General features: G+C 38.8%; 1 protein-coding gene across 2 annotated transcripts in view; it reads right to left on the minus strand.

The window, feature by feature from the left end:
• Window positions 1-22,636, minus strand: part of LOC117718614 (solute carrier family 22 member 27-like) — a 43,331-nt gene extending 20,695 nt beyond the window's left edge. For both annotated transcript variants that reach the window (XM_076916538.1, XM_076916533.1), the window contains exons 1-5: window positions 21,978-22,636; window positions 20,810-20,913; window positions 17,051-17,205; window positions 16,792-16,960; window positions 14,676-14,799 (exon numbers count right to left, since the gene is read on the minus strand). In XM_076916538.1, the coding sequence (XP_076772653.1) occupies window positions 14,676-14,799; window positions 16,792-16,960; window positions 17,051-17,205; window positions 20,810-20,913; window positions 21,978-22,382 (957 nt within the window). In that variant the 5' untranslated portion in view covers window positions 22,383-22,636. The remainder of the gene's footprint in view (window positions 1-14,675; window positions 14,800-16,791; window positions 16,961-17,050; window positions 17,206-20,809; window positions 20,914-21,977) is intronic.
• Between the last annotated feature and the right edge of the window lie 487 nt (window positions 22,637-23,123).

Raw genomic sequence — 23,123 nt, forward strand, 5'->3', positions numbered from 1 at the left:
AGCCCACCTCCAACAGGAGGACAGGGAGGGAGTTGCCATTTCACAGTCAAAACTCAGACCCACAATTGTTTCTGTCTTAATGAACTACAGGGATGGAAATGGAGAGGAGCCTGAGAAAAAGAAGTTCTAGTGATAGCCTCAAAGTGGGATTCAGCTCAATGTTTGTCCCAAGGCTTGACATTATTACTGAGGCTATGGAGCACTCACAAAAAGGGACCTATCATGACTGCCCCCTGAAAGACCCGTCAAGCAACTGAAAGAGTCAGATGCAAATATTTGCACCCAATCAATGGACGGAAGCTGCTGACCTTTGTGTTTGAATTTGGGAAAAGCTGGAAGAAGTTGAGGAGAAGGGTGACCCTGTGGGAGGACCAGCAGTCTCAGTTAACCTGGATGCCCCCCCCCCCCAGATCTTCCAGACACTGGAACACCAACCAGGCAGCATATACCAGCTGATATGAGGCCCCCAACACATATACAGCAGAGGACTGCCAGGTCTGGGTTCAGTCAGAGAAGATGCACCTAACCTTCAGGAGGCTGGAGGCCTCAGGGAGTTTAGAGGCCTGAATGGGTGGAGCATTGGTGGATGGGACTTCCTCCTGGAGACAGGGGGTTGGGGAAGATGTATGGTAAATGGAACAGTCAGAGGGTGGTCCAGAAACTAAAAGAAAGTCCATTCAGAGACTGCCATACCTAGGGATCCATCCCATCTGCTGACACCGACCCAGATTCTATTGCTAATGCCATGGAATGCTTACTGACAGGAGGCTGGTATAGCTGTCCCCAGAGAGGCTCTGACAGAAATGGACCAATACAAATGTGGTTGTACACAGCCAACAACATTGGACTGAGTACAGAGACCCCAATGGGGAAGTCAGGGCAAGTACTATAGGAGCTGAAGGTGTTTGCAACCTTACAAGAAGAGCAACTATATCAACCAACAAGTACCCCCAAAGCAACCAGGGACTAAACCACCAATCAGTGAGCATACAGGGGATACACATGGCTCCAGAAGGACATGTAACAGACATCTGGCATCAGTGGGAGGGAGGTCCTTGGTCCTGTGGAGGCTTGATAACCCAGGATATGGGAATGCTAGGCCAATGAGGCGGGAGTGGGTGGGAAAGTGAGGGAGCACACTCATAGAGGCAGGGTGAGAGATGAGGGAGTTAGGGGGCTTGTGGAAGGGAAACTGGGAAGGGGGATAACATTTGAAATGTAAATAAATAACTGATAAAAAAGAAATAAAAAATAAAAATAAATTAAAATGAAAGACAAGAGAAGAAAAAATAGAACCAGGACATTATGAGTTTTACAGCCAAATGAATGGAACTAGAAAGTGTTATCCTGAGTGAGGTAACTCAGACCCTAAAGGACTTGCATGGTATGTAATCACTAATAAGTGATTATTAGCCATAACAATTACAGAATATTCTTTCTGGTCAGTGCCTAAGCAATGAGTAGATCTTGAGCTTCAGCTCTGCACCCAATCCCACAAAACACAGAGGAAGCAGGACTCCCAGGAGCTCTAATCACTGCAGAATCTTAGTTAAGGTAGCAGCAACACCAGTTCCAAACAGGGAGTAACTAGGACCCACAGGTAACCAGGAACTCATTCCTGGCTAGGTGTACTTGTTTCTTCTGGTCTGTGCCTGAGCACTGAGCTTCAGAGCTGCACACAATCCCAACAAACCCAGAGGAGGCTGGACTACTCCTAGTAGCTCTAACATGCTCAGGAACATAGGATCATAGGATCACTGTATCTCAGGAGATAGGTCACAACATTATTTCAGGATCCCAGAAGCAGCTTGACTCCCAGAAGGTCTTACACCCAGGATCTCAGGATCACAAGATCACAGAGACAGCTGGACTCTGAAGAGTTTTCACACAACCAAGATAACTGGAAAGACAGGCTTCAGTCAGAGACAGTAAGTGCAGGTAGCACCAAAGATAATGAGATGGCAAAAGGCAAGCACAAGAACATAAGGATCAGCAACTAAGGGTACATGGCAACTTTGGAACCTAGTTCTCCCACCACAGAAAGTGCTGAATACCCCATGACACCAGAAGACAGGATTCAGTTTTAAAATCACTTCGCATGATGACGGTAGAGGACTTTAAGAAGGACATAAATAATCCCCTCAAAAAATACAGGTAAACACATAGAAGCCTTTAAAGAGGAAACACAAAAATACCTTAAAGAATTACAAGAAAACACAACCAAACAGGTGAAGGAATTGTACAAAACCATCCAGGACAAAAAAAAATGGATGTAGAAACAATAAAGACACTATCCTGGAGATAGAAAACCTAAAAAGAAATCAGAAGTCATAGATTTAAGCATCACCAACAAAGCACAAGAGATAGAAGAGAGAAACTCTGGTGCAGAAGATGCCATAGAAAATATTGACACAAGAAAGCACAAAGTGCAAAGTTACTAACCCAAAACATCCAGGAAATCCAGGACACAATGAGAAGACCAAACATAAAGATAATAGGTATAGAAGAGAGTGAAGATTCCCAACTTAAAGGGCCAGTAAATATCTTCAACAAAATTATAGAAGCAAACTCCCCTAACCTAAAGAAAGAGATGCCCATAAACATACAAGAAGCCTACAAAACTCCAAATAGACTAGACCAAAAAGAAATCCCTCCCATCACATAATAATCAAAACACCAAATGCACAAAACAAAGAAAGAATATTAAAAGCAGAATGGGGAAAAGGTCAAAAACATATAAAAGCAGACCTATCAGAATCACACCAGACTTCTCACCAGAAACTCCAAAAGCCAGAAGATCCTGAAGAGATGTCATACAGACCCTCAGAGAACACAAATGCCAGCCCAGGCTACTATACCCAGCAAAATTCTCAATTACCATAGATGGAGAAACCAAGATATCCCATGACAAAATGAAATTTATACAATATCTTTCCACAAATCCAGCACTACAAAGGAAAACTCCAATACAAGGAGGGAAATTATATCGTAAAAAGAGCAAGAAAGTACTGGGCAGTGGTGGTGTACACCTTTAATACCAGCACTTGGGAGGCAGAGGCAGGTGGATTTCTGTGTTTGAGGCCAGCCTGGTCTACAGAGTGAGTTTTAGGACAGCCAGGGCTACACAGAGAAACCATGTCTTGAAAAAAAAAAAACCAATGGAAAAAAAGAACAAGAAAGTAATCTTCTTCCAACAAATCCAAAATAAGATAGACACACAAACATAATTTCACAACCAACAACAAAAATAATAGGAATCAACAATCACTTTTCCTTAACATCTCTTAACATTAATGAACTCAACTCCCCAATAAAAAGACATAGACTAACAGACTGGATACTTAAACAAAACCCATCATTTTGCTGAATACAGGAAATGTACCTCAGTGAAAAAGACAAAAACTAACTCAGAATAAATGGCTAAAAACATTTTTTCAAGCAAATGGTCCTAAGAAACAAGCTGGAGTAGCTATTCTAATATGGAATAAAATTGACTTTCAACTTAAAGCTATCAAAAAAGATAAGGAAGGAGACTTCATACTCATCAAAGAAAAGTCACCCAACATGAACTCTCAATTTTGAACATCTATGCTCCAAACACTAGGGCACCCACATTCATAAAAGAAATCTTACTAAAGCTCAAAGCACACATTGCACCTCACACAATAATAGTGGTAGACTTCAACACCCCACTCTCAGCAATGGGCAGATCATGGAAACAGAAACTAAACAGAGACACAGTGAAATTAAGAGAAGGCATGAACCAAATGGATTTAACAGATATCTATAGAACATTTCATCCTAAAACAAAAGAATATACTTTCTTCTTACCACCTCATGGTGCCTTCTCTAAAATTGATCATATAATTGGCCACAAAACAGGCCTCAACACATACAAGAAAATTGAAATAATCCCATGCATTCTATCAGATCAACATGGATTAAGACTGGTCTTTAATAATAACAACAATAATGGAAAGCATACATACATGTGGAAACTGAACAATGCTCTACTCAATGATAACTTGGTCAAGGAAGAAATAAAGAAATTAAAGACTTTTTATAATTTAATGAAAATGAAGACATATCTCACCAAAACTTAGGGGAAACAATGAAAGCATTGAAAGAGGAAATCTCATAGCTCTAAGCACATACAAATAGAAACTGAAGAGAGCATACACTAACAGCTTGATGACACACCTGCAATCTCTAGAACAAAAAGAAGCAGTACACCCAAGAGGAGTAGACGGCAGGAAATAATCAAACTCAGGGCTGAAATCAACCAAGTAGAAACAAACAGAACTATACAAACAATGAATAAAACATGGAGCTGGTTCTTTGAGAAAATCAACAAGATAGATAAAGCATTAGCAAGACTAAACAGAGGGCAGAGAGGCAGTATTCAAAGTAATAAAATCAGAACTGAAAAGGTAGACATAACAAAGGAAAACAAGGAAATTTTAAAAAATCAGATCTTACTACAAAAGCCTATACTCAACAAAATTGAAAAATCAGAATGAAATGGACAATTTTCTAGACACATCCCAGTTACCACAGCTAAATCAAGTCGAGATGAACCATCTAAACAGTCCCATAACCCTGAAAGAAACAGAAGCAGTTATTAAAAGTCTCTTCACCAAAAAAGAGCCCAGAACTAGAAGGTTTTAGTGCAGAATTCTATCAGACCTTCAAAGAAGACTAATTATCATTAAACTATCCCACAAAATAGAATCAGAGGGAACATTACCCAATCCATTCTATAAAGCCACAATTATGCTCATAAATAAACCACACAAAGACACAACAAAGAAAGAGACCTTCAGACCAATCTCCCTTATGAATATGAATGCAAAAATAGTTAATAAAATTCTTCTCAAAAAAATAAAAGAAGACATCAAAACAATAATCCATCATGATCAAATAGGCTTTATCCCAGGAATGCAGGGATGGCTCAATATATGGACATTCATCAATGTAATCTACTATAAAAACAAACTCTTAGAAAAAAGCCACATGATCATGTCACTAGAAGGCGAGAAATCATTTGACAAAATTCAACATCCCTTCATGTAAAAGTCTTGGAAAGATCAGGAATCCAAGGCCTAAACCTAAGCATAGTAAAGGCAATATATAGCAAACCAGTAGCCAACATCAGACTAAATGGAGAGAAACTGGAAGCAATCTCACTAAGATCAGAGACTAGACAAGGCTGCTCACTCTCACCCTACCTATTCAATATAATACTTGAAGTCTTAGCCAGAGCAATTAGGCAACAAAAGGTCAAAGGGATACAAATTGCAAAAGAAGAACTCAAAATATCATTATTTGCAAATGATATTGTATACTTAAGTGACCCCAAACCTTCCACCAAAGAACTCCTAAACCTGATAAGCAAATTCAGCAAAGTGGATGGATATAAAATTAACTCAAACAAATCAGTAGCCTTCCTCTACTCAAAAGATAAACAGGCTGAGAAAGAAATTAGAAAAATGACACCCTTCACAATAGTCACAAATAATATAAAATACCTTGATGTGAATCTAACCAAGGAAAGTGAAAGATCTGTATGACAAAAACTTCAAGTGCCTGAAGAAAGAAATCGAAGCAAATTTCAGAAGATGGAAAGATCTTCCATGCTCATGGATTGGAAGGATTAATATAGTAAAAATGGCCATCTTCCTGAGAGAAATCTACATATTTAAAGTAATACTTATCAAAATTCTTACTCATTCTTCACAGCAATGAAAAGAGCAATTCTCAAATTCATTGACATAACATAAAACCCAGGATGGCAAAACTATCTGCCAGAATAAAAAAAAAATTTCTGGGGTAATCACCATCCCTGACCTCAAGCTGTACTAAAGATCAGTAATGATAAAAACTGTATGATATTGGTACAGAGACAGTCAAGAAAATCAATGGAATAGAATTGAAGACCCAGAAATGAATCCACATACTTATTGTCACTTAATCTTTGACAAAGGAGCTAAAACCATCCAGTGGAAAAAGACAGCATTTAAAACAAATGGTGCTAGTTCAACTGGAGGTCAGCATGTAGAAGAATGCAAATTGATCCATACTCATTTCCTTGTAAAAAGCTCAAGTCCAAGCGGATGAAGGACCTTCACATAAAAAGATACACTGAAACTAATAGAAGAGACAGTGCAGAAAAGCCTCGAACACATCAGCACAGGGGAAACATTCCTGAACAGAGTACCAATTGTCGGGGACCGCTCTGCCAAATATTGGAACCTGTACTGCCAAAAGCTTGGGGGCCAAGGTTGTTAGAGCCCGAAATGCCCCAAGCTTTGGGGGCTAAATTGTCCTGGCTTGTACTCCTGCTCCAGTCTGTGGGTCAGGGTTCAGCAAGAGAAAGAGTGAGGGCAGATGCGAAGAATGGAGACCAGACAGAGTGTGATTTAGTCCCATTTATCCTCAAGTCTCTTTTCTTCTCTCTTTCTAAGTCTCTTGTTCCTAGTCCAAGTCCCAAGTCTCGAATTCCTAGTCCCTAGTTCCTAATCCCCAGTGCCTCCAAGTTCCAAGTTTTCCAGTCCTCACTTCTGTCTGCCTCTTGCCTTTTATAAGTCTCACTTCTTAAGTCACATCTTTAAGTCACACCTTTAAGTCTCACACACCCAAGGGAAAATCCTGGGTATATAAAACAAGATGTTATCAGAGTGTGCTCAGCTGTTGTAGGCTGTTGAAAACAAGTCTCTTGTCAGGGTATATGGCTCAAGATGGCTGCAAGGATGATAGCCACCTTCTATAGGCTCCCCAGAGGTCCCCCTTTTAAAATTTTTTTCAAAAGGGAAGGCTGGGAAAACTTACAGAAACCTTGCCTGCCTTAGGTCAGAACAAAGGACCCCAGCCTCCCTTTCCAGTCTTTGGATACTCAACAGCCATTGGTTGAGCTCGTGTGTTAGGATGGTGAGGCCTCCCTTTTTAGGGGCAAGGGTCTTGAAGTGTTCTCTTACCCGTCATTGACTATCCAGCTTAGCACATAAATTAGGGGTTAATCCTCCTTAGTCTTGATGACAGAGGTTTTAGAATCCCCTACTTCCAGCCTGTAATGATGGACCCGTATGGGTTTCATTTTTATAGTGTCTATCTGTTGTCATACAAAAGCCATCAGTTTGTTGAACAGCATGGACCTGAGAGACAAGAGACTTAACAATGCCTGAATATTAAGTATAACAGCAACACTCTTTTATAAGGGCAACACATAACTCCCTCTGTCAGAGGAGTAAAAAGTATAAGCCTCTTCTATTCTGTTTACAAATGTGTTATAGCAGAATCTAAGTCTCTAGAAATACAGAACTGATCATAGCTTTGATCTTAACAAAACAAGTAGGGAAATCCCCATTCCTGCTCCAGTCAATCTCAAACCCCAAAAACAACTATAATAGCTGTGGTAGTGGGTTTTCTCCTGGGTCTAAACAATGTTCCCCACTAAATCATAAGTTGGGGAACCAAGAGTCCAATAGAACCACCCTGGATGTAGGTGTGGTGATGTCTACTTCCACATTGAAGACTTCCCAAGTCAGGTTTGCAGGTTTGATCTGTTCTAGTTTGAAGGCAATTGAGAAGCATCTTCATGTTTCCTGAAAAACAAATATATGCTTCTCAGGGGTTTTCTCCTCTCTGGGTTTGTTATTGTTGTCTATTTGTTTAATCAGTCTCTTTGGCAGCCAGTGTGCAGCATCTGCAGTTTGGGAATATATGCAGGCAGAACCTCTTCCCCAGATAAGCACTGGATCTGGCCCATTCCAGGTTCTAGTTAATGGGTCTTTCCAGAGGACTGTTGCAAAATTCTTTTTGGTATCAGGATGCCAGAATCTATCTGCAGCAGATTTTCCTTCAGAATCCAAAGTTAAAAAATTTAAAATAAAGAGCGTGTGATGAAGGATATTTCTGGGGGATCCTTTGGTAGGATACCATTCCCCATTTTTAATTTTTTCAAATTGACATTTAATGGTTCAATGCACCCTTTCTACCATACCTTGGTAGAAATATGAGTGATCACATGCTTGTTTGTTTCTCCAGATTGTAATCTTGCATAAATGAAACCACTGTATCTACATATACATGTATATATTTTTGATTGCCAAATTCATTATAATGAGTAACATCTATTTGCCAGAGACTGGTTGGTATCAGTCCCTTTGCCAAATGAGGAACTGGTACAAGTGTAACACATGATTGACATTGTTTAACAATTTGTCTAGCTTGTTCTCTGATAATTTTAAACATAATTTTTAAAGTTTTAGAATTAAGGTGATGTAACTCATGGGCTTTTATGGCCTGATCCAAGTTAGATGGTGGATCTGATAAAGTCACTGCAGCTACATGAGTAGCTAGATCTGCCATGGTGTTTCCCTCAGAGAGAGGACCTGGTAGCCCAGTGTGGGCTCTCAGGTGTCCTATAAAGTATTTACACTTTCTCCTCAAAATTAATTGTTGGCACTGTAAAAAATATTGGCTGCTTCTGAGGAATGCTTTATTTGTGCAGCAGTTCCTAACAGAGGGATAGACTGAGCTATATATGAGCTATCTGTGTAAATATTAATGGTTTGATTTGGAAATGCTTGAAACACAGCAATAACAGCATGTAATTCAACCAACTGAGCTGACACAGATGATGTAGCAAAGGAGATTACTGGATCTTGAAAGGCATAAGCAGCTCTTCCTGATGAGGAACCATCAGTGAAAACTAGCAATGCTTCCTTGATAGGTGCATGCACAGTACGAGTTGGAAAAACACATGCATGATGATTACAAAACTGAATTAATTTATCTGGCAGATAATGATTATCTATCTGACCATCAAATGAGGTACATGCAATAGGCCAGACTTCAGAACTCTGCATATGCCAATCAACCTGATGCCTTGTATAGGGTTGTACTATTACATCAGGATCTTTTCCAAAAACAAATTTGACTATTATCTCTGCCCAACATAATCATATCAGCTACAGCAACATAGTATGGATAAAGAACCTTGTTAGGGGATGAGGGAAGATGAACCCATAATATGGGTGCATTTTTCCAAAAAAAAAAAAACTGCAGTAGGAGTTAGTTTAGTGTTAAAAATAAGAAAATATAAAGGCTTAGAATAATCAATATGAGTTACAAATTGGAATGAAATAGCACTCTCCACCTTCTGTAAGGCTTTTCTACCCCCCTCTGTTAGAGCCCTGTCAGATTTAGGGTCAGGATCTCCTTTGAGAATCTCAGACAGAGGCTTCAATTCTCTTGTAGTGAGTTTCAAATATGGTCATAGCCAATTAATGTCTCCCAATAACTTTTAAAAATCATTAAGTGTCTTAAGGGAATCAGTCCTCAAGGTGGCCTTACTATTGATAATACGTGGACCATTAATCTGAAATCCTAAATAAATATATGGATCTTGTAATTGTACCTTTTCTGGTGCTATTTGTAATCCAGTAGTCTGTAAGATCATCAAAGCACTGGAGTACCTGTTCTATATATTTTCCTGTTTTTAAAATATCATCCATGAAATGCATCACATAGATTTGCTTCCAAATGGTTCTAACACCATCTATGGCAGAAGCCACAAACTTTTGGCACAAGGTAGGACTGTTAGCCATACCCTGAGGCAAGACATTCCATTGATATCTCTTCATAGGTTCTCTAAAATTTATAGCAGAAACACTGAAAGCAAAGTGCTTTCTGTTGTTAGGATGCAATGGGATAGTAAAAAACAGTCTTTTAAATCTATAACTATTTTATAATAGCCTAAAGGTATGGCCACTGGTGTGGGCAGCCCAGGTTTTAAGGCTCTCATCCTAATCATGGTTGCATTAACAACCCTCAAGTCTTGCAACAATCTCCACTTTCCTGACTTTTTCTTAATGACAGATATTTGGGTATTCCAGAGAGAGTTACTTTCGTCTAAATGTCCTGCCTGTAATTGCTCCTGCACTAGCAATTGAGCAGCCTGTAATTTTTTGGTGGTCAGGGATCACAAATCCACCCAGATGGGTGAGTCCCCCTTCCAGGTGATGGGATCTACACAATGCCCTAGGAGTACAGCTGAATCAGTATTGGCCATCAAAAATACCCCAAGCCTCTTCTTCCAGTGTTACCATGGACATCAACAGGATGAGTAATCCCTTCTTCACTTTTTCCTAATCCTTTCACTGGGGAAAACCCAGAGTTTACCATTTGAGCCATGATTATTTCATTAGGGCTTCACATAATCAATCCCAACTGGGATAACAGACCTTTGCCTCAGAGATTAATGGGGAGTCCTGGGATGACATAGGGTTGTATATTCCCTGTATTACCGTCTTTATCTTTCCACACAAGCACCTTAGAGATTTGTTGTGGATTTTGACTTTGGCCAATACCCCTTAGATTGGTTAAGGTTGGGGTCAGAGGCCAGGTGGCAGGCCAATCACTTTGTTTTAGGATAGTCACATCAGCTCCTGTGTCAACCAAGCCTTGGAATGCCTTTCCATCCAGCCATAGTGTCATCATAGGTTTTTGTTTAACTATAGGCTGTACCCAGTATGTATCAGAGGGACCAAAGCCTTGATCCTCTCTCTTAGGACTCATATTTTTGATCAGTAGGGAACAATGGAACTAACAATAGTTGAGCTATCCTCCTTCCTGTAGGAATAGTGACTATATTCTGAATGGCTTGTGCCATTACCTTAATCTTACCTGGATAATCATTGTCTATAACTCCAGGAAAAAATTGTAGTCCCTGCATAGTAGTGTTGCTTCTTCCTACTATCAGGCCAAACACATTTGCATAGAGCAGTCCATACACTCCAGTGGGTAAGGCCTGAGGTCCCATTTTTGGGCTTAATACTGTATGGGTGGCAGAACTGAGGTCTAGTCCTATGCTTCCTGGTGTTTCTTCACTAAGTTCTGAAAGGGATTGTTGTTTGCTGGTATAAAACTGAGTACTTCATAAGCCTGTTTTGGCTTGTTTTGGTTTGGGGCCTGGAGCTGGCCCCTGTCCCCGTTTTCCTGAATATGGGAAAGGGTGTTTCCTTGTGCATCTCTTTTGGACCTACATTCACTAGCCTTCTATGTTTGCAAACTGGGCAGAGCCCAGGCTGTTTTCTGGGCTATCTCTGGGATAACTCATTTTCTGCCTTGCAATCTCTTGCAAAGTGTCTAGGCTTGCCACATTTAAAACAGGCCTTTTGGTTTCTACTAGCCAAAAAATCTCTTACTGATTGTTCTTGCATGGCAGCCACCATAGCTAAGCCCTGTTGGTAAGAGGGATCTATGTCAGTACAGAGTCTGATATACCTCATAAGGTCTGTAGTGTTTAATGGCCGCTTGGCAGGCAGGATTGGCATTTTCATATGCAAGTTGTTTCACATAGTCTACTCCTGCCTCTGCATTACCGAAAATTCTCCCTGCTGTTGTTATTAATTGATCAACACAATCAGAAAATCATTCACCAGGTCCTTGTCTGACTGCTGTTAAGGATGCACCAGAGTCTCCCTTTGCCAGGAGTTTGCACCAAGCCTTTATAGCTGCATTTTAAATTTGAGCAAATAAGCCTGGGTCATATTGCATCTGATTATCACTAGAAGCAAATTGCCCTTCTCCTACTAAAGCATCAAAGGAGCAACCATTGCCTGCCTTAATGTTTCTCCTAGCTGTCTCTTTACAATTTTCATGATACTCTGATTTCCAAATAAGATAGTCACCACTGCTAAGAATTGCTCTTACTAACATATTTTAATCACCAGGAGTCAGCCACTCCTCTGTGGCAGACTCTAAAATTGCAAGAGTAAAGGGAGCAGTTGTACCATATTGTGATACTGCATTTTTAATTCCTTAATAATTTGAAAATTAAATCCTGTGTGATGTCTCCAGGCAACCCCTTGATCGTCTCTGGTCACGGATACAGGAAAAGCCTCAGCATCTCCCTTCTCTGGATGATCTGTGGCTATTCTAAAGCTAGATGATAGGGGCTGCCTTTTGACTCCTGGTTGAGGAACACAAGGAGCTGGAAGATTTTCGCAGTTTACCTCTTGAGACACCTTCCCTGTCTTTAATTTTTGTAGCTGATTAATTAACTCCTGATACTCTTTTTCCAACTCTATTTGTTGTTTAAGAAAATATATTTTTTCCTGTAACTCCCTTCTGGGATCTATAACCACCATCTCCATTGCAGGAACATTTGGAGGCAGAGGCGCATAGGGATGGGGGACCATTCAGGGTCGTAATGTTCGGCTGCCTCTTCCTCTAGGTCAGCACAATCTGGCTTTGACAAATTGTCATCAACCTTTGGTTGTATTTTAGATTCTAATTTTGGATAAATACGTTTCTTTTTATTTTGAACATGAAAGATAGCACTTAAGGAACAAATCAAAAGCAGACAATTAACACATGTGAGCAGTAAACAGCAAAATAAAAACAGAGTGTTGAGTTCAGGCTGACTTATTTCTTTCCCCATTTTCATTATCATGAATTACCTTTCTCGATGAAACAGATTCCCACAGTGATCACTTTTGTTTCACTTCTGAATTTTTGGCAGACCCTTCTTCCAGTAACATCCCTCACTGGATCTCTCATTCTTGCTGCCTCATGTTGGGTGCCAAAGTGTCGGGGACTGCTCTGTGAAATGTTGGAACCCACACTGTCAAAAGCTTGGGGGCCAAAATTGTTAGAGCCTGCACTGCCTCAAGCTTTGGGGGCTAAATTGTTCCAGCTCGTACTGCTGCTCTGGTTCATGGGTTCAGCAAGAAAGAGAGTGAGGGTGGATGTGAAAAATGAAGACCAGACAGAGTGTGATTCAGTACCATTTATTCTCAAGTCTCTCTTCTTCTCTCTTTCCAAGTCCCTTGTTCTTAGTCCAAGTCCCAAGTCTCGAGTTCCTAGTCCCCAGTGCCTCCAAGTTCCAAGTTTTCCAGTCCTCCCTTCTGTCTGCCTCTCACCTTTTATAAGTCTCACTTCTTAAGTCATGCTTTTAAATCACATCTTTAAGTCTTATCTCTAAATTACACACCTTTTATAAGTCTCACTTCTTAAGTCATGCTTTTAAATCACATCTTTAAGTCTTATCTCTAAATTACACCTTGAAGTCACACCTTTAAGTCTCAGCTCTAAATCATACCTTTAAGTCTCACACACCTAAGGGAAAAAAATCCTGGGTATCTAAAACAAGATGTTATCAGAGTGTGCTCAGCTGTTGTAGTCTGTTGAAAACAAGTCTCTTGTCAGGGTATATTGCTCAAGATGGCTGCAAGGATGATAGCTGCCTTCTGTTGGCTCCCCACACCAATGAGTTATGCTCTAAGATCAAGAATTGACAAACAGGACCTCATAAAACTGCAATGCTTTTGTAAAGCAGATGAGGAAAGGGGATAACATCTGAAATGTAAATAAATAAAATACTGAATAAAAAATTACAGAGTATGCAGTATACAATCTCAAGGACTCAAGAAGTTTAACAAGCTGAAAGGGCCCAACTGAAGATGCTTTAATCCATTTTGGGAGGGAGTAGAAATTACAGGAAGAAAAATGGGAAGAACAGGTATTGGGTTGGGACAAACAGGAGTGAAGCCCTAATGGCCAGCAGAAAGAATGAAAACTGGCAACATCGGAAGGTAGGAGGTCGGGGGGGGGGTGTCCTATAGAATGTAGTAGAGACTTAGAATGTGGAAGAAGCTTAGGACTCAAAGGGCCCAGGGACCTTAGGTAAAATGTCCTACAGTGGGGAGAGGGAACTTGTAGAGTGCACCTCCAGTAGAAAGATAGGGCATCAAGTGGAGGGATGGGGTTTCCATACCACAGTCAAAATCTCTGACCCAAGAATTGTTCCTGTCTAAAAGAAATGCAGAGTCAAAAATAGAGCACAGACTGAGGGAAAGGAGATTCAGTGACATGCCCAATTTTGCATCCATCTCAAAGGGAGGCTACCAGGCATTAAAATACTACTGATGCTATGGTGTGTATACAGGCAGGATATAGGTGACTAGATTGGTGCCCTCTGATAAGACCAAGAAGCAGCTTAATGAGTTAGATGCATATTCTTACATCCAACCAATGGACAGAAGCTTGAGATCCCTATGTTTGAATTAGGGAAAACTGAAAGAGGATGAGGAGGATGAAGACATCATATGTAACTAACCTGGACCCCTCAGATTTCTCAGACACTGAACCACCATCAGGGAAGTATACATGAGCTGCTATTATGCCCCTGACACATACACAACAAAGGACTACCTGGTTTTGCTTCAGTGAGAGACAATGCACCTACCCCTTGAAAGACTTGAGGCCCCTGGGATTGGGGAGGTAGCATGGGGTCGAGGTGTGGAGGTGAGTAAATTCTCTTGGAGACAGAGAAGTAAGAATGGGAAGAGAAAATGTTGGAGGATGAACCTGGAGGAAGATAATGACTGGATTGTAAAAAAAGATTAAAGAATGATAATTTTTAAAAGAGTACAAACTTCAAGGCAAAGAGGAGTGGTGATTGCTTGGGGGGATATTATTTGAAATGTAAATAAATGAAATAATTAATAAAAGATTTTTCTCTCATAGAAAAGCATATTATAATTAACAAAGGAATGAAAATATCAGTGAATTTATTCTCATTAGAAAAAAAACTCCCATACCTAGTGACAGCATAGTGCATCTTGGGTACTAACTCATACACATGTCATAACAACTCCCACTATGCTCACCTCCATGGTTAAGGTGTTTCCAGAATTCTTCATTCCATTTATGTGTGCAACTTTTCTAAGTTCCTTTAAGCCTTTCTGGGGTTTGTTGGTCACAATCAGCCACCGAGCTGACTCTGACAGCCACCTGTCAAGGAAGATGTTGAATGTAGAAATGAATTTGTTCTCTTATTTTCCATAGAAAATGTAACTACCAGGTTGATGAGATGGTCAGCAGTTAAAAGCACTGGTTGCTCTTCCAGAGGTCCTGAGTTAAATTCTCAGCAAACACATGGTAGCTCACAAACATCTACAAAGGGATCTGATGCCCTTTTCTGGCCTGTAGATGTAAATGTAGCAGAGCACTCATACATTAAATTACTAAAATTAGAAAACAATAAACACATAAAAACAAAAACAAAAAACAAAATTAGCCTTCAAAATTTTTGTTCTTTAATTGAATACTTACCATCCATTCTGATATATGAATCTCCATATTTTTGTATTGTGTAATACCTTCAGTAAAAGTAGGGGCTGATTCAGTCACAAAGTACACTATACTTCTGAAACCTGGATCCACAACAGTCCATTTCCTTCTACCTGAATATTCATTTATAGCATGGCTCATTGAACAAAACCATGAGGACTGCTTCTAGAGATATATAACAACTTCCTCATTAGGGTATAGGAAATATCATTTAATAATGTATTCTTTTCTCTAAATCATTCAGCTTGGATAAATTTTGTATGCTAATTGTATCATCTAAGTTGCATTTATAACTGCATCTAATCAGCTGTTGATACCTGGATGCACAAGCAAGGCAAACCTGCTCCTGATACTCATTTACATGATGGAAGTAGCTGCATAACAGTAGTGATATACCTGTTGAGGTGATGAAATTGTGTGGCAGATAAGTCTGCAAGATGAGTTTTTCATTTGTCTATGTAAACTCATTTCTCTGTATTAAGAGAGATTTCATTTCTTAGAGTCATGTCTGATCAAATGTGCCTATCCTGATGAACCTGTGGTAGCATTTATTAATTTTTTTAAGATGAAAAGAAGGAAATCCATACATCAAGTGAGTGATATGGGTACATCTAAATATGTGTTTTATGTAGACAAATTCTTCCTATATTTAATAGTTGTGGAGAAAAAATTTGGTGCTTATGTCCTTCATCCACATCACATGGAAAGATGAAAGTAACCAAATAGTTCAAATCATTTTCCCTTCCATATTTATTTGTACAGATACCACTACAAAGTATGCTCTCTGTGTTCAGAGATTTTCCTGTTTGGAGGAAATTCTTTTATGTAAAATTTTATTACCAACTGTTCAATTAAGGCTTCACAACCAAGTATATTAGTCAGGGTTCTCAAGAGTCACAGAACTTATGGTATGCATCTCTCTCTCTCTCTCTCTCTCTCTCTCTCTCTTTCTTTTTCTCTCTTTCTCTTTACCTCTCTCCCTATATATAGTGGGAGAGTGAGGGAGATATAGAGATAAAGATATATATATATATATTCATGAATATACAGATATGCATGTACAAATATATAAATATGATAATTATTGGAGTGACTTATTGACTACAGTTCTTCTAATCCAACAATGACTAGCTGTGAATGGAGAGTCCAAGAATCAAGTATTTGCTCAGTTCCAAAAGACTGGATATCTCAGCTTGTTTCCTGTATTTGACAGAATTCTGAAGATGTGGGCTCCAATAACATTGTAAATATAATATATGCAATATTTCCAATATTTCAATACTTTCTTGGAAATTATTATTTTATTCATAATATGAAAATAATGAGATGTTATACATTTCTTCCAGTTAAGGTGAAACAACAGAATCCACCATTATATGTAACTTTTGTATAGTGAATTCTCTTCTATATTCCAGTAAAACTTGTCATACTTATGTATAATTTTAGAACACTATTTAATGATTACCTTAAGCTTAGGCTGAATTCAGTGTCCTGAGTTTTATGATAGTGCTGTATGTCCTCCTGTCCAATCAATACAAAAGGAGCACACACTGTCAGGAGTAGACCAAAGAGAAATGCATTTCTTATGTCCTGATTCTATGTTTATTATCTTCATAGAATTCCATAACACAGAAAAGGAAAGAAAGCTCATACCTTGTGAGTATAAGGAAGAAGAACATTGGTACAGACATTGCCAGCTGGAGGTGGTGCCAGTTTCGAAATAAAAAAGCAACTCCTGCCAATATCATGTTTCCAAAACTACCAGCACAAGATAAAAGCATTGCCATCATGGCTAGGAATTTAGGGCTTGTCCATTCTAACACTGAAAGTAAAAGATATATTGGCTTGAAAAAGATGTACAGGGTCAAAACCAAAGTTTGAACAAGGTCCCATTTCAAAAGCTTTGACTTACTCAGCAAGTTACTATTTGTTAGTATGGGTTCCACAGACATTCCTGCCAGGAATCGAAGTGAGCAGTAGATGAGGAAGGTGGGAGCAAAAGCTACACAGGTTTCAGTGATGGCCAATTGTAATAAAGCACATGTTAAAATGAACTTCCTCCCAAACCTGAGTTAAAGGAAGAAATTAGATTGTGGGAATGATGTAGTTTGCTTGAAATGTCAACACAAATGTAATTACAAATGATAAATAGTAAGAAATATCTATGCATGTGATCTCAAAATATGTTTTCACTTTTATGAATAAATACATTATGAAACAAGCTTCTCCTCAGTTTCTCACCAGAAATTTCATTAATTCAAGCCATATAAAACAGTATTATTTTGAAATTAACATACCATAAAGATCCCACACCCAATCATATAACATATTTTTCATTGTTTTCTAATTTCATTTTTTAAAATTTTGTTTAATCTTTTTTTATACTCCAGATTTTATAGCACTCCCAGTCTACCCTCTTATTATTTCACACCCCATACTTTCTCCCTCCACTTAGTCTCCACGACAGTGTCCCCAACCCCTACATCCTCCATGCCACCAGAATTCCCTACTCCTTGGTGCCTCCAGTCTCTTGAGGGTCATGTGCATCTTCTCTGACTGAGCCAAGACCCAGCAGTCCTATGCTATATATGTGTTGGGGGGGCCTCATATCAGCTGTTGTATGCTGCCTTGTTGGTGGTCCAGAGCCTGGGAGATCTCTGGGTTCCAGTTTAGTTCAGACTGCTGGTCCTCATACAGATTTTTCCTTCTCCTAACCTTCTTCCAGTTTTTCCCTAATTCAATCACAGGGGTCAGCAGCTTCTGTACATTGGCTGGGTAGAATTATCTACATCTGACTCAGCTGCTTGTTGGGTCTTTCAGAGGGTAGTAATGATAATCCACTTTTTGTGAGTGTTCCATAGCTTCAGTAATAGTGTCAGGCCTTGGGGCCTCTCATTGAGCTGGATCCCATTTTGGGCATGTCACTGGATCTCCTTTTCCTCAGGATCTTCTCAATTTTTGTTCTTGTAGTACTATCAGTCAGGAACAATTATGGATTGAGGTTTTTGACTGTGGGTTGGCATCCCCATCCCCACTTGATGCCCTGTCTTTTTGCTGGAGGTGGGCTCTACAAGTTCCCTATCCCCACTGTAGGAGATTTCATCTAAAGTCCCTCCCTTTGGGTCCTAAGAGTCTCTCTCACTTCCCAGGTCTCTAGATATTGGTTTTTCATTGCTAATTAATATACACTGCACTCTGTTGATTTTATTGTTAAACTTCAGTATCCCTTGACTTTTGTGACTTAATTAATCATTTTTAAAATAGCCTTCTTTTATTTGTGTTGTCCCTGATATCTCAGTTTTCTTACACCATCCTATCTAAAGTTTTGACATATATCTCCTAGAATGTCATTAAGTATACTTCTCCATTTTAGGATTGTTGAAATTTTCTGTGGCAACTCTAAAGACGAAACAAATATTTCTCTATGACAACATTGTGTGGCACTATTATTGAAATATATTAACTAATGTCTACTCACTTCACACAGGGAACTGAAAAGAGACCAAAAAATAGACACCACAAAATCTAACTTGTTGAATGAACCAATGAGTTTTATTGAGTTAGCCAAAGGAATATAGATGAGCAGTTTCTTAAGGGAGTAAAATGACTCAGAGACAGTTCAATCAAAAAACACATCCAGCATGGGAGATAGCTCATGAAAGCTGAAAATAGAGTGCCTTACATGGACCAACAGTTCAACAGGTTGGTAAGTTGCCTTTGCTGACAATATAGTTGTTTTGAGCCACTTCCTGGTAACATAGATGAATTCTCACTCTTCTAGAGTTTTCAGCTGGTCTGAGCTTTTTCTAGGCAGATCAACTTGTTTTGTATGAGTGTCTCTTAGAAATGCTTACTACTTATACATGCATCAGAAAGGAGGGTGCTAGTGAATCTGGTCAATTTAGGGACTATTCAAAGTTAGTGATTTTACCTCTTGAGCAACCCTGCAGAGTGGAATTCTATACCACCTTTAGAAAATCCTAGTGCTTCACTTCCCTGTAAATATCTTGTCTCAAAATATGTGATTTTTCAGTTCTGTTCAACCTCCTGTTTTAAGGAGTGGTTTTATACCTGGAAAAAATAAAGTAAGCTTATTGCTGAAATTGTCTATTTAAAGAACATATATTCAGGCACAAGATATCAATTCTTATTCCACAATATATCGCTACACTATTTACTTGCTTAATTACATAACACTCTCTAATATGTAACTATCAGAAAGCTGCATCAAGCAGAAGCAAGCACAGAGGTGATAGTTTAAAGTTTGAGATATAAATGAAAGCTTTATGCTCTGAGCACTCGGGAAGATGGCAGCTCAGGATCTGAACAACGTTTATGAAGGGAAACTGTACAGCATTCTAAAAGGATGAAATCATAAAGTGAGGGGGAGATGGGCGGCCTGTAGTATTTTCCAGTCATAATTTTTACCCAAGGGGTTGAGAATGGGAATTTACAATGGAGATTTGCCCTGACTTGTGACCAGCCAGTCATAGGAAAAAAAACTGTGTTGGTGGTTGGGCTTTATTCAGGCTACCAGGTTTCAAGTTTTTGACACAGATCCTCGAAATTTTGGAGAAAATATGAGTGGAAAAACTACATGAAGTCAATTATGTCATGACAAGCAATTATTTATAAACTTTTATGACTTGGATGCCTTAGTTTAGATAATAGGCTGCTGGGAGTCCACTTTTAGCAGAAAGCAGCTATCATCTTTGCAGCCATCTCAAGCCATATACCATGGCAAGAGACTTGTTTTCAACAGCCTATAACAGATGAGCACACTCTGATAAACATCTTCTTTTGCTCACATATCTTGTTTGGTTGTTTAATGCCCCCAGCTGCAAGGTACATGTGGTAAAGTGTCTTCAGCTGTGTTCCGCTGCTTGTGCTTATAAATACCCAGGATTTTCTTTCAATAAATGATACTAGAGACTTGACCACACACCCTGTCTTGTCTCCATTTTTCACATCTCTTGCCCCTCCATCCCCACTCTCTCTCTTGCTAGACCCTGTTGTCTGATCCCCTTGGACCAGAGCACTTAGCCCCAAAGCTTGGGGCAGTGTGGTCCTCAACAACAGGCAACTTCTCTTATATTCTTTTCTAATTTATTGGCTTACAGAGGAACAAGAAACATCTGTAGAAGCAGGACAGAAGTTGGTTTCTGGTCTGGAAACAGGAATTTAGTTTGCCCATGTCAGCAAGTTGGAGATGTTATCCCTGAGATGGCTGGACTCAGAAAATTATCTCCTTCACTCAACACATCACCAATGACACATGGTTGTTTACTTCGTAGGCATCAAAAGGCATTCTCCTTGTCATGAAAGAACAGCTAAAATACTGTAGTTTTCACTTGGCATCACATCAACTTAGTTCAATGTCCAGAAGGAATGGAGCCAAGTGCCTTGACCAAGGACAACACTGTTTTCTATAAAATATATAAATTTGATGTAATGAATGGTGTGACATTTTTTTAGTCTTGACCCCATAGCTAAACCTTTCTCTATTCCTAAATTGTCTTGTGCACATCTCTTAAACATATGTTCATAGATTTCTTTTTGGTTAAGTGGCAGAACTAGAGCAGTATAATGCACAATCACTACTTCATCTTGAATGAGTCACAGCTGTAAAAAGTACATGTAGAGTGGGTGGAAACACTTTTGGCACACTCACCTGTCTGACAGATGGCCATATATGATACTTCCTATAAATATGCCAATCATGAATAAAAATTTAGCAACAGAATAAAGGGCCTGAGATCCACACACCAGGTCCCACTAGAAAAGAAGAAAATCACCAAATCATAAACTAGAGCTACTCAGTACTCTAACCCTTCACCATAACCCCTGATTTTACTCTTTAGCCCTTATTTCTCTTCAACATTGATTTTGAGTACAATATATTTTCCAATATCAGCTAAAATTAACAATCTCTAAGTATCCTCATCTAAGACTGTAGCACAGGGTAATGATTTGGAAATATGCTAAGAAGATCTCTCAGATAGGCCATAAATTGTGTTCATTTGAGATACTTAAATTATTTTCTGGATCATATATACTAGTGTGTAAACTCTGATACTATTTAGATGTTATCTGATATTTTTGACTAGGTTTAGATAGAGCCTAGAAATGACTGCCTTCACACCTCTCTCTTTCTGCCTCTCTTATTTATTTCCAAATTACTTTCGTTATTTTTGTAGAAGGGAGTATTTAAACCAAGTGGGACAATGTTCTAACAATGAGAAATATTTTATCCTGTTATAGAGTTAAAATATATTGTTTTTTCTTAGAGAATGCAGAGATTGAATACTTGTTCACACACATGAGACATCATCACTCTACCTTTGAGCAATAGCCTTAGCTAACATTGTGGTTTTATACAATCACCTAGTTCTTTTAAATTTTTAACTCAAGGCACAACAACACTGTCCTGTCATAACATTTCTAAGAAGGTACCTAAGTATTTACTAAAAAATGAATTAGTACATTCATGAAGAGATGCCTAAGCAATAGAGAGCACTTATTCCTGCTTCAAAGGATCAGAGATCACTTCTTAGCATACACATAGTGGCTCACAAACATCTCTGATTTCAGTTTCCTATGATAGAACACCCTCTTTTCACCAAGCACACAGATGGTACACATACTCATGTTCTAGAAAACACTGATAAATAAATTATTTCATAAACTGTGGTTCTTCTTAAAACAAAACACTAGATGAATAAGAAATGTTTCAAATTTAATATATCAGTAATTAATGTTGAAGACTAAGATAAAGAAATATCCATTATTTGTGCTGTTTGTAAATCCCCAACATGAATTCATTTTGGGAAATGCCTTACCTCAGTCACAATGGTGGATAGGAAGTTGCTCCTGTTATACACCCAGCCATCCACACAGGGTTCAGTCTCTGCCTCTGTCACATTGGAGAAAGTGCCATTCAAATGAAGAAGATGCCACTGTGGTTGAGCAAAACGGTGACACTTATCCAGTCTCAGGTTGGAGTCCAAGGGGATGGAGATTTTCAGGAGGTCATCTTGGCTCAGGATCCTACTACTGTTATTTTCAGAGATAGTATTATTGTCAAGGATGTGTACCCAGCATCTATGACTAGGAACAGCTGCAGTAAAGTTCTCTATTGCAGCACGAGTTGTCACAATGGCAATGAGGAGGAAAAGAAAAACTATCTGAAGGATCTGGAATCTCCCTAGGTTCCCAACTTGATCCAGGAGTTCCTGAAAGGCCATTGAGGCTAAATAACTAGCTCAAAATGGAGAAAATAATAGTTTACTATAGAAAAGTATTAGTATAAAGCATTAAAAAATTATATTTCACAAAGACACTCTAAATAGTGTTGATTCTGAGATGTTCTTCCTGTGTCCCTACTCACTTCTGCATTGCTGTCATAGAACAATTACCCTCTAGTGAGATTACAGAGGTTTAAAATGTCCATACCATTTGTAATGTGATGAGATTTTCTCTCTCTTTATCTTCTTTTGAAGTCACCAAGCTTGCTACTATTATTTCTCTTTCTGCAATTGAATTTGTTAAAGATTTATTGCCCCATGGTAAAATATAAACATTTATTTACAATTCTCAGAAAATAGAAAAGTTAAACTATAACATTTTATGCATTGCAGAACATGCAATTTCCAAGGCTCCAAAAAGGGAACAGAATTAAAGTTAAATTAGTTAAGGTAAAACACTGTATAAATGTTGTTTCAAATAAGAATGTTTCTCCCAGACTCATATGTTTGAATACTTGGTTCTCAGTATATGAAAATTGGTAATGATATTAAGAAATGTGACCATGGTGAAGGACATTTGACACTTGAGGTAGGCTTAAAGGTTTAAAATGTCCATGCCCTTCCTAATGAGCTTTTCTCTCTCTTTGCCTCCACCTTGCATAAAATGGTATAAACTTGTAATTATTTTTTCCAGTGCTTTGCCTGCCAGTATGTTGCCAAGCTCCTTTCTATGATGAATGT

Source organism: Arvicanthis niloticus, chromosome 1 (assembly GCF_011762505.2).
Source record: "Arvicanthis niloticus isolate mArvNil1 chromosome 1, mArvNil1.pat.X, whole genome shotgun sequence".
In the NCBI taxonomy this organism is placed as follows: domain Eukaryota; kingdom Metazoa; phylum Chordata; class Mammalia; order Rodentia; family Muridae; genus Arvicanthis; species Arvicanthis niloticus.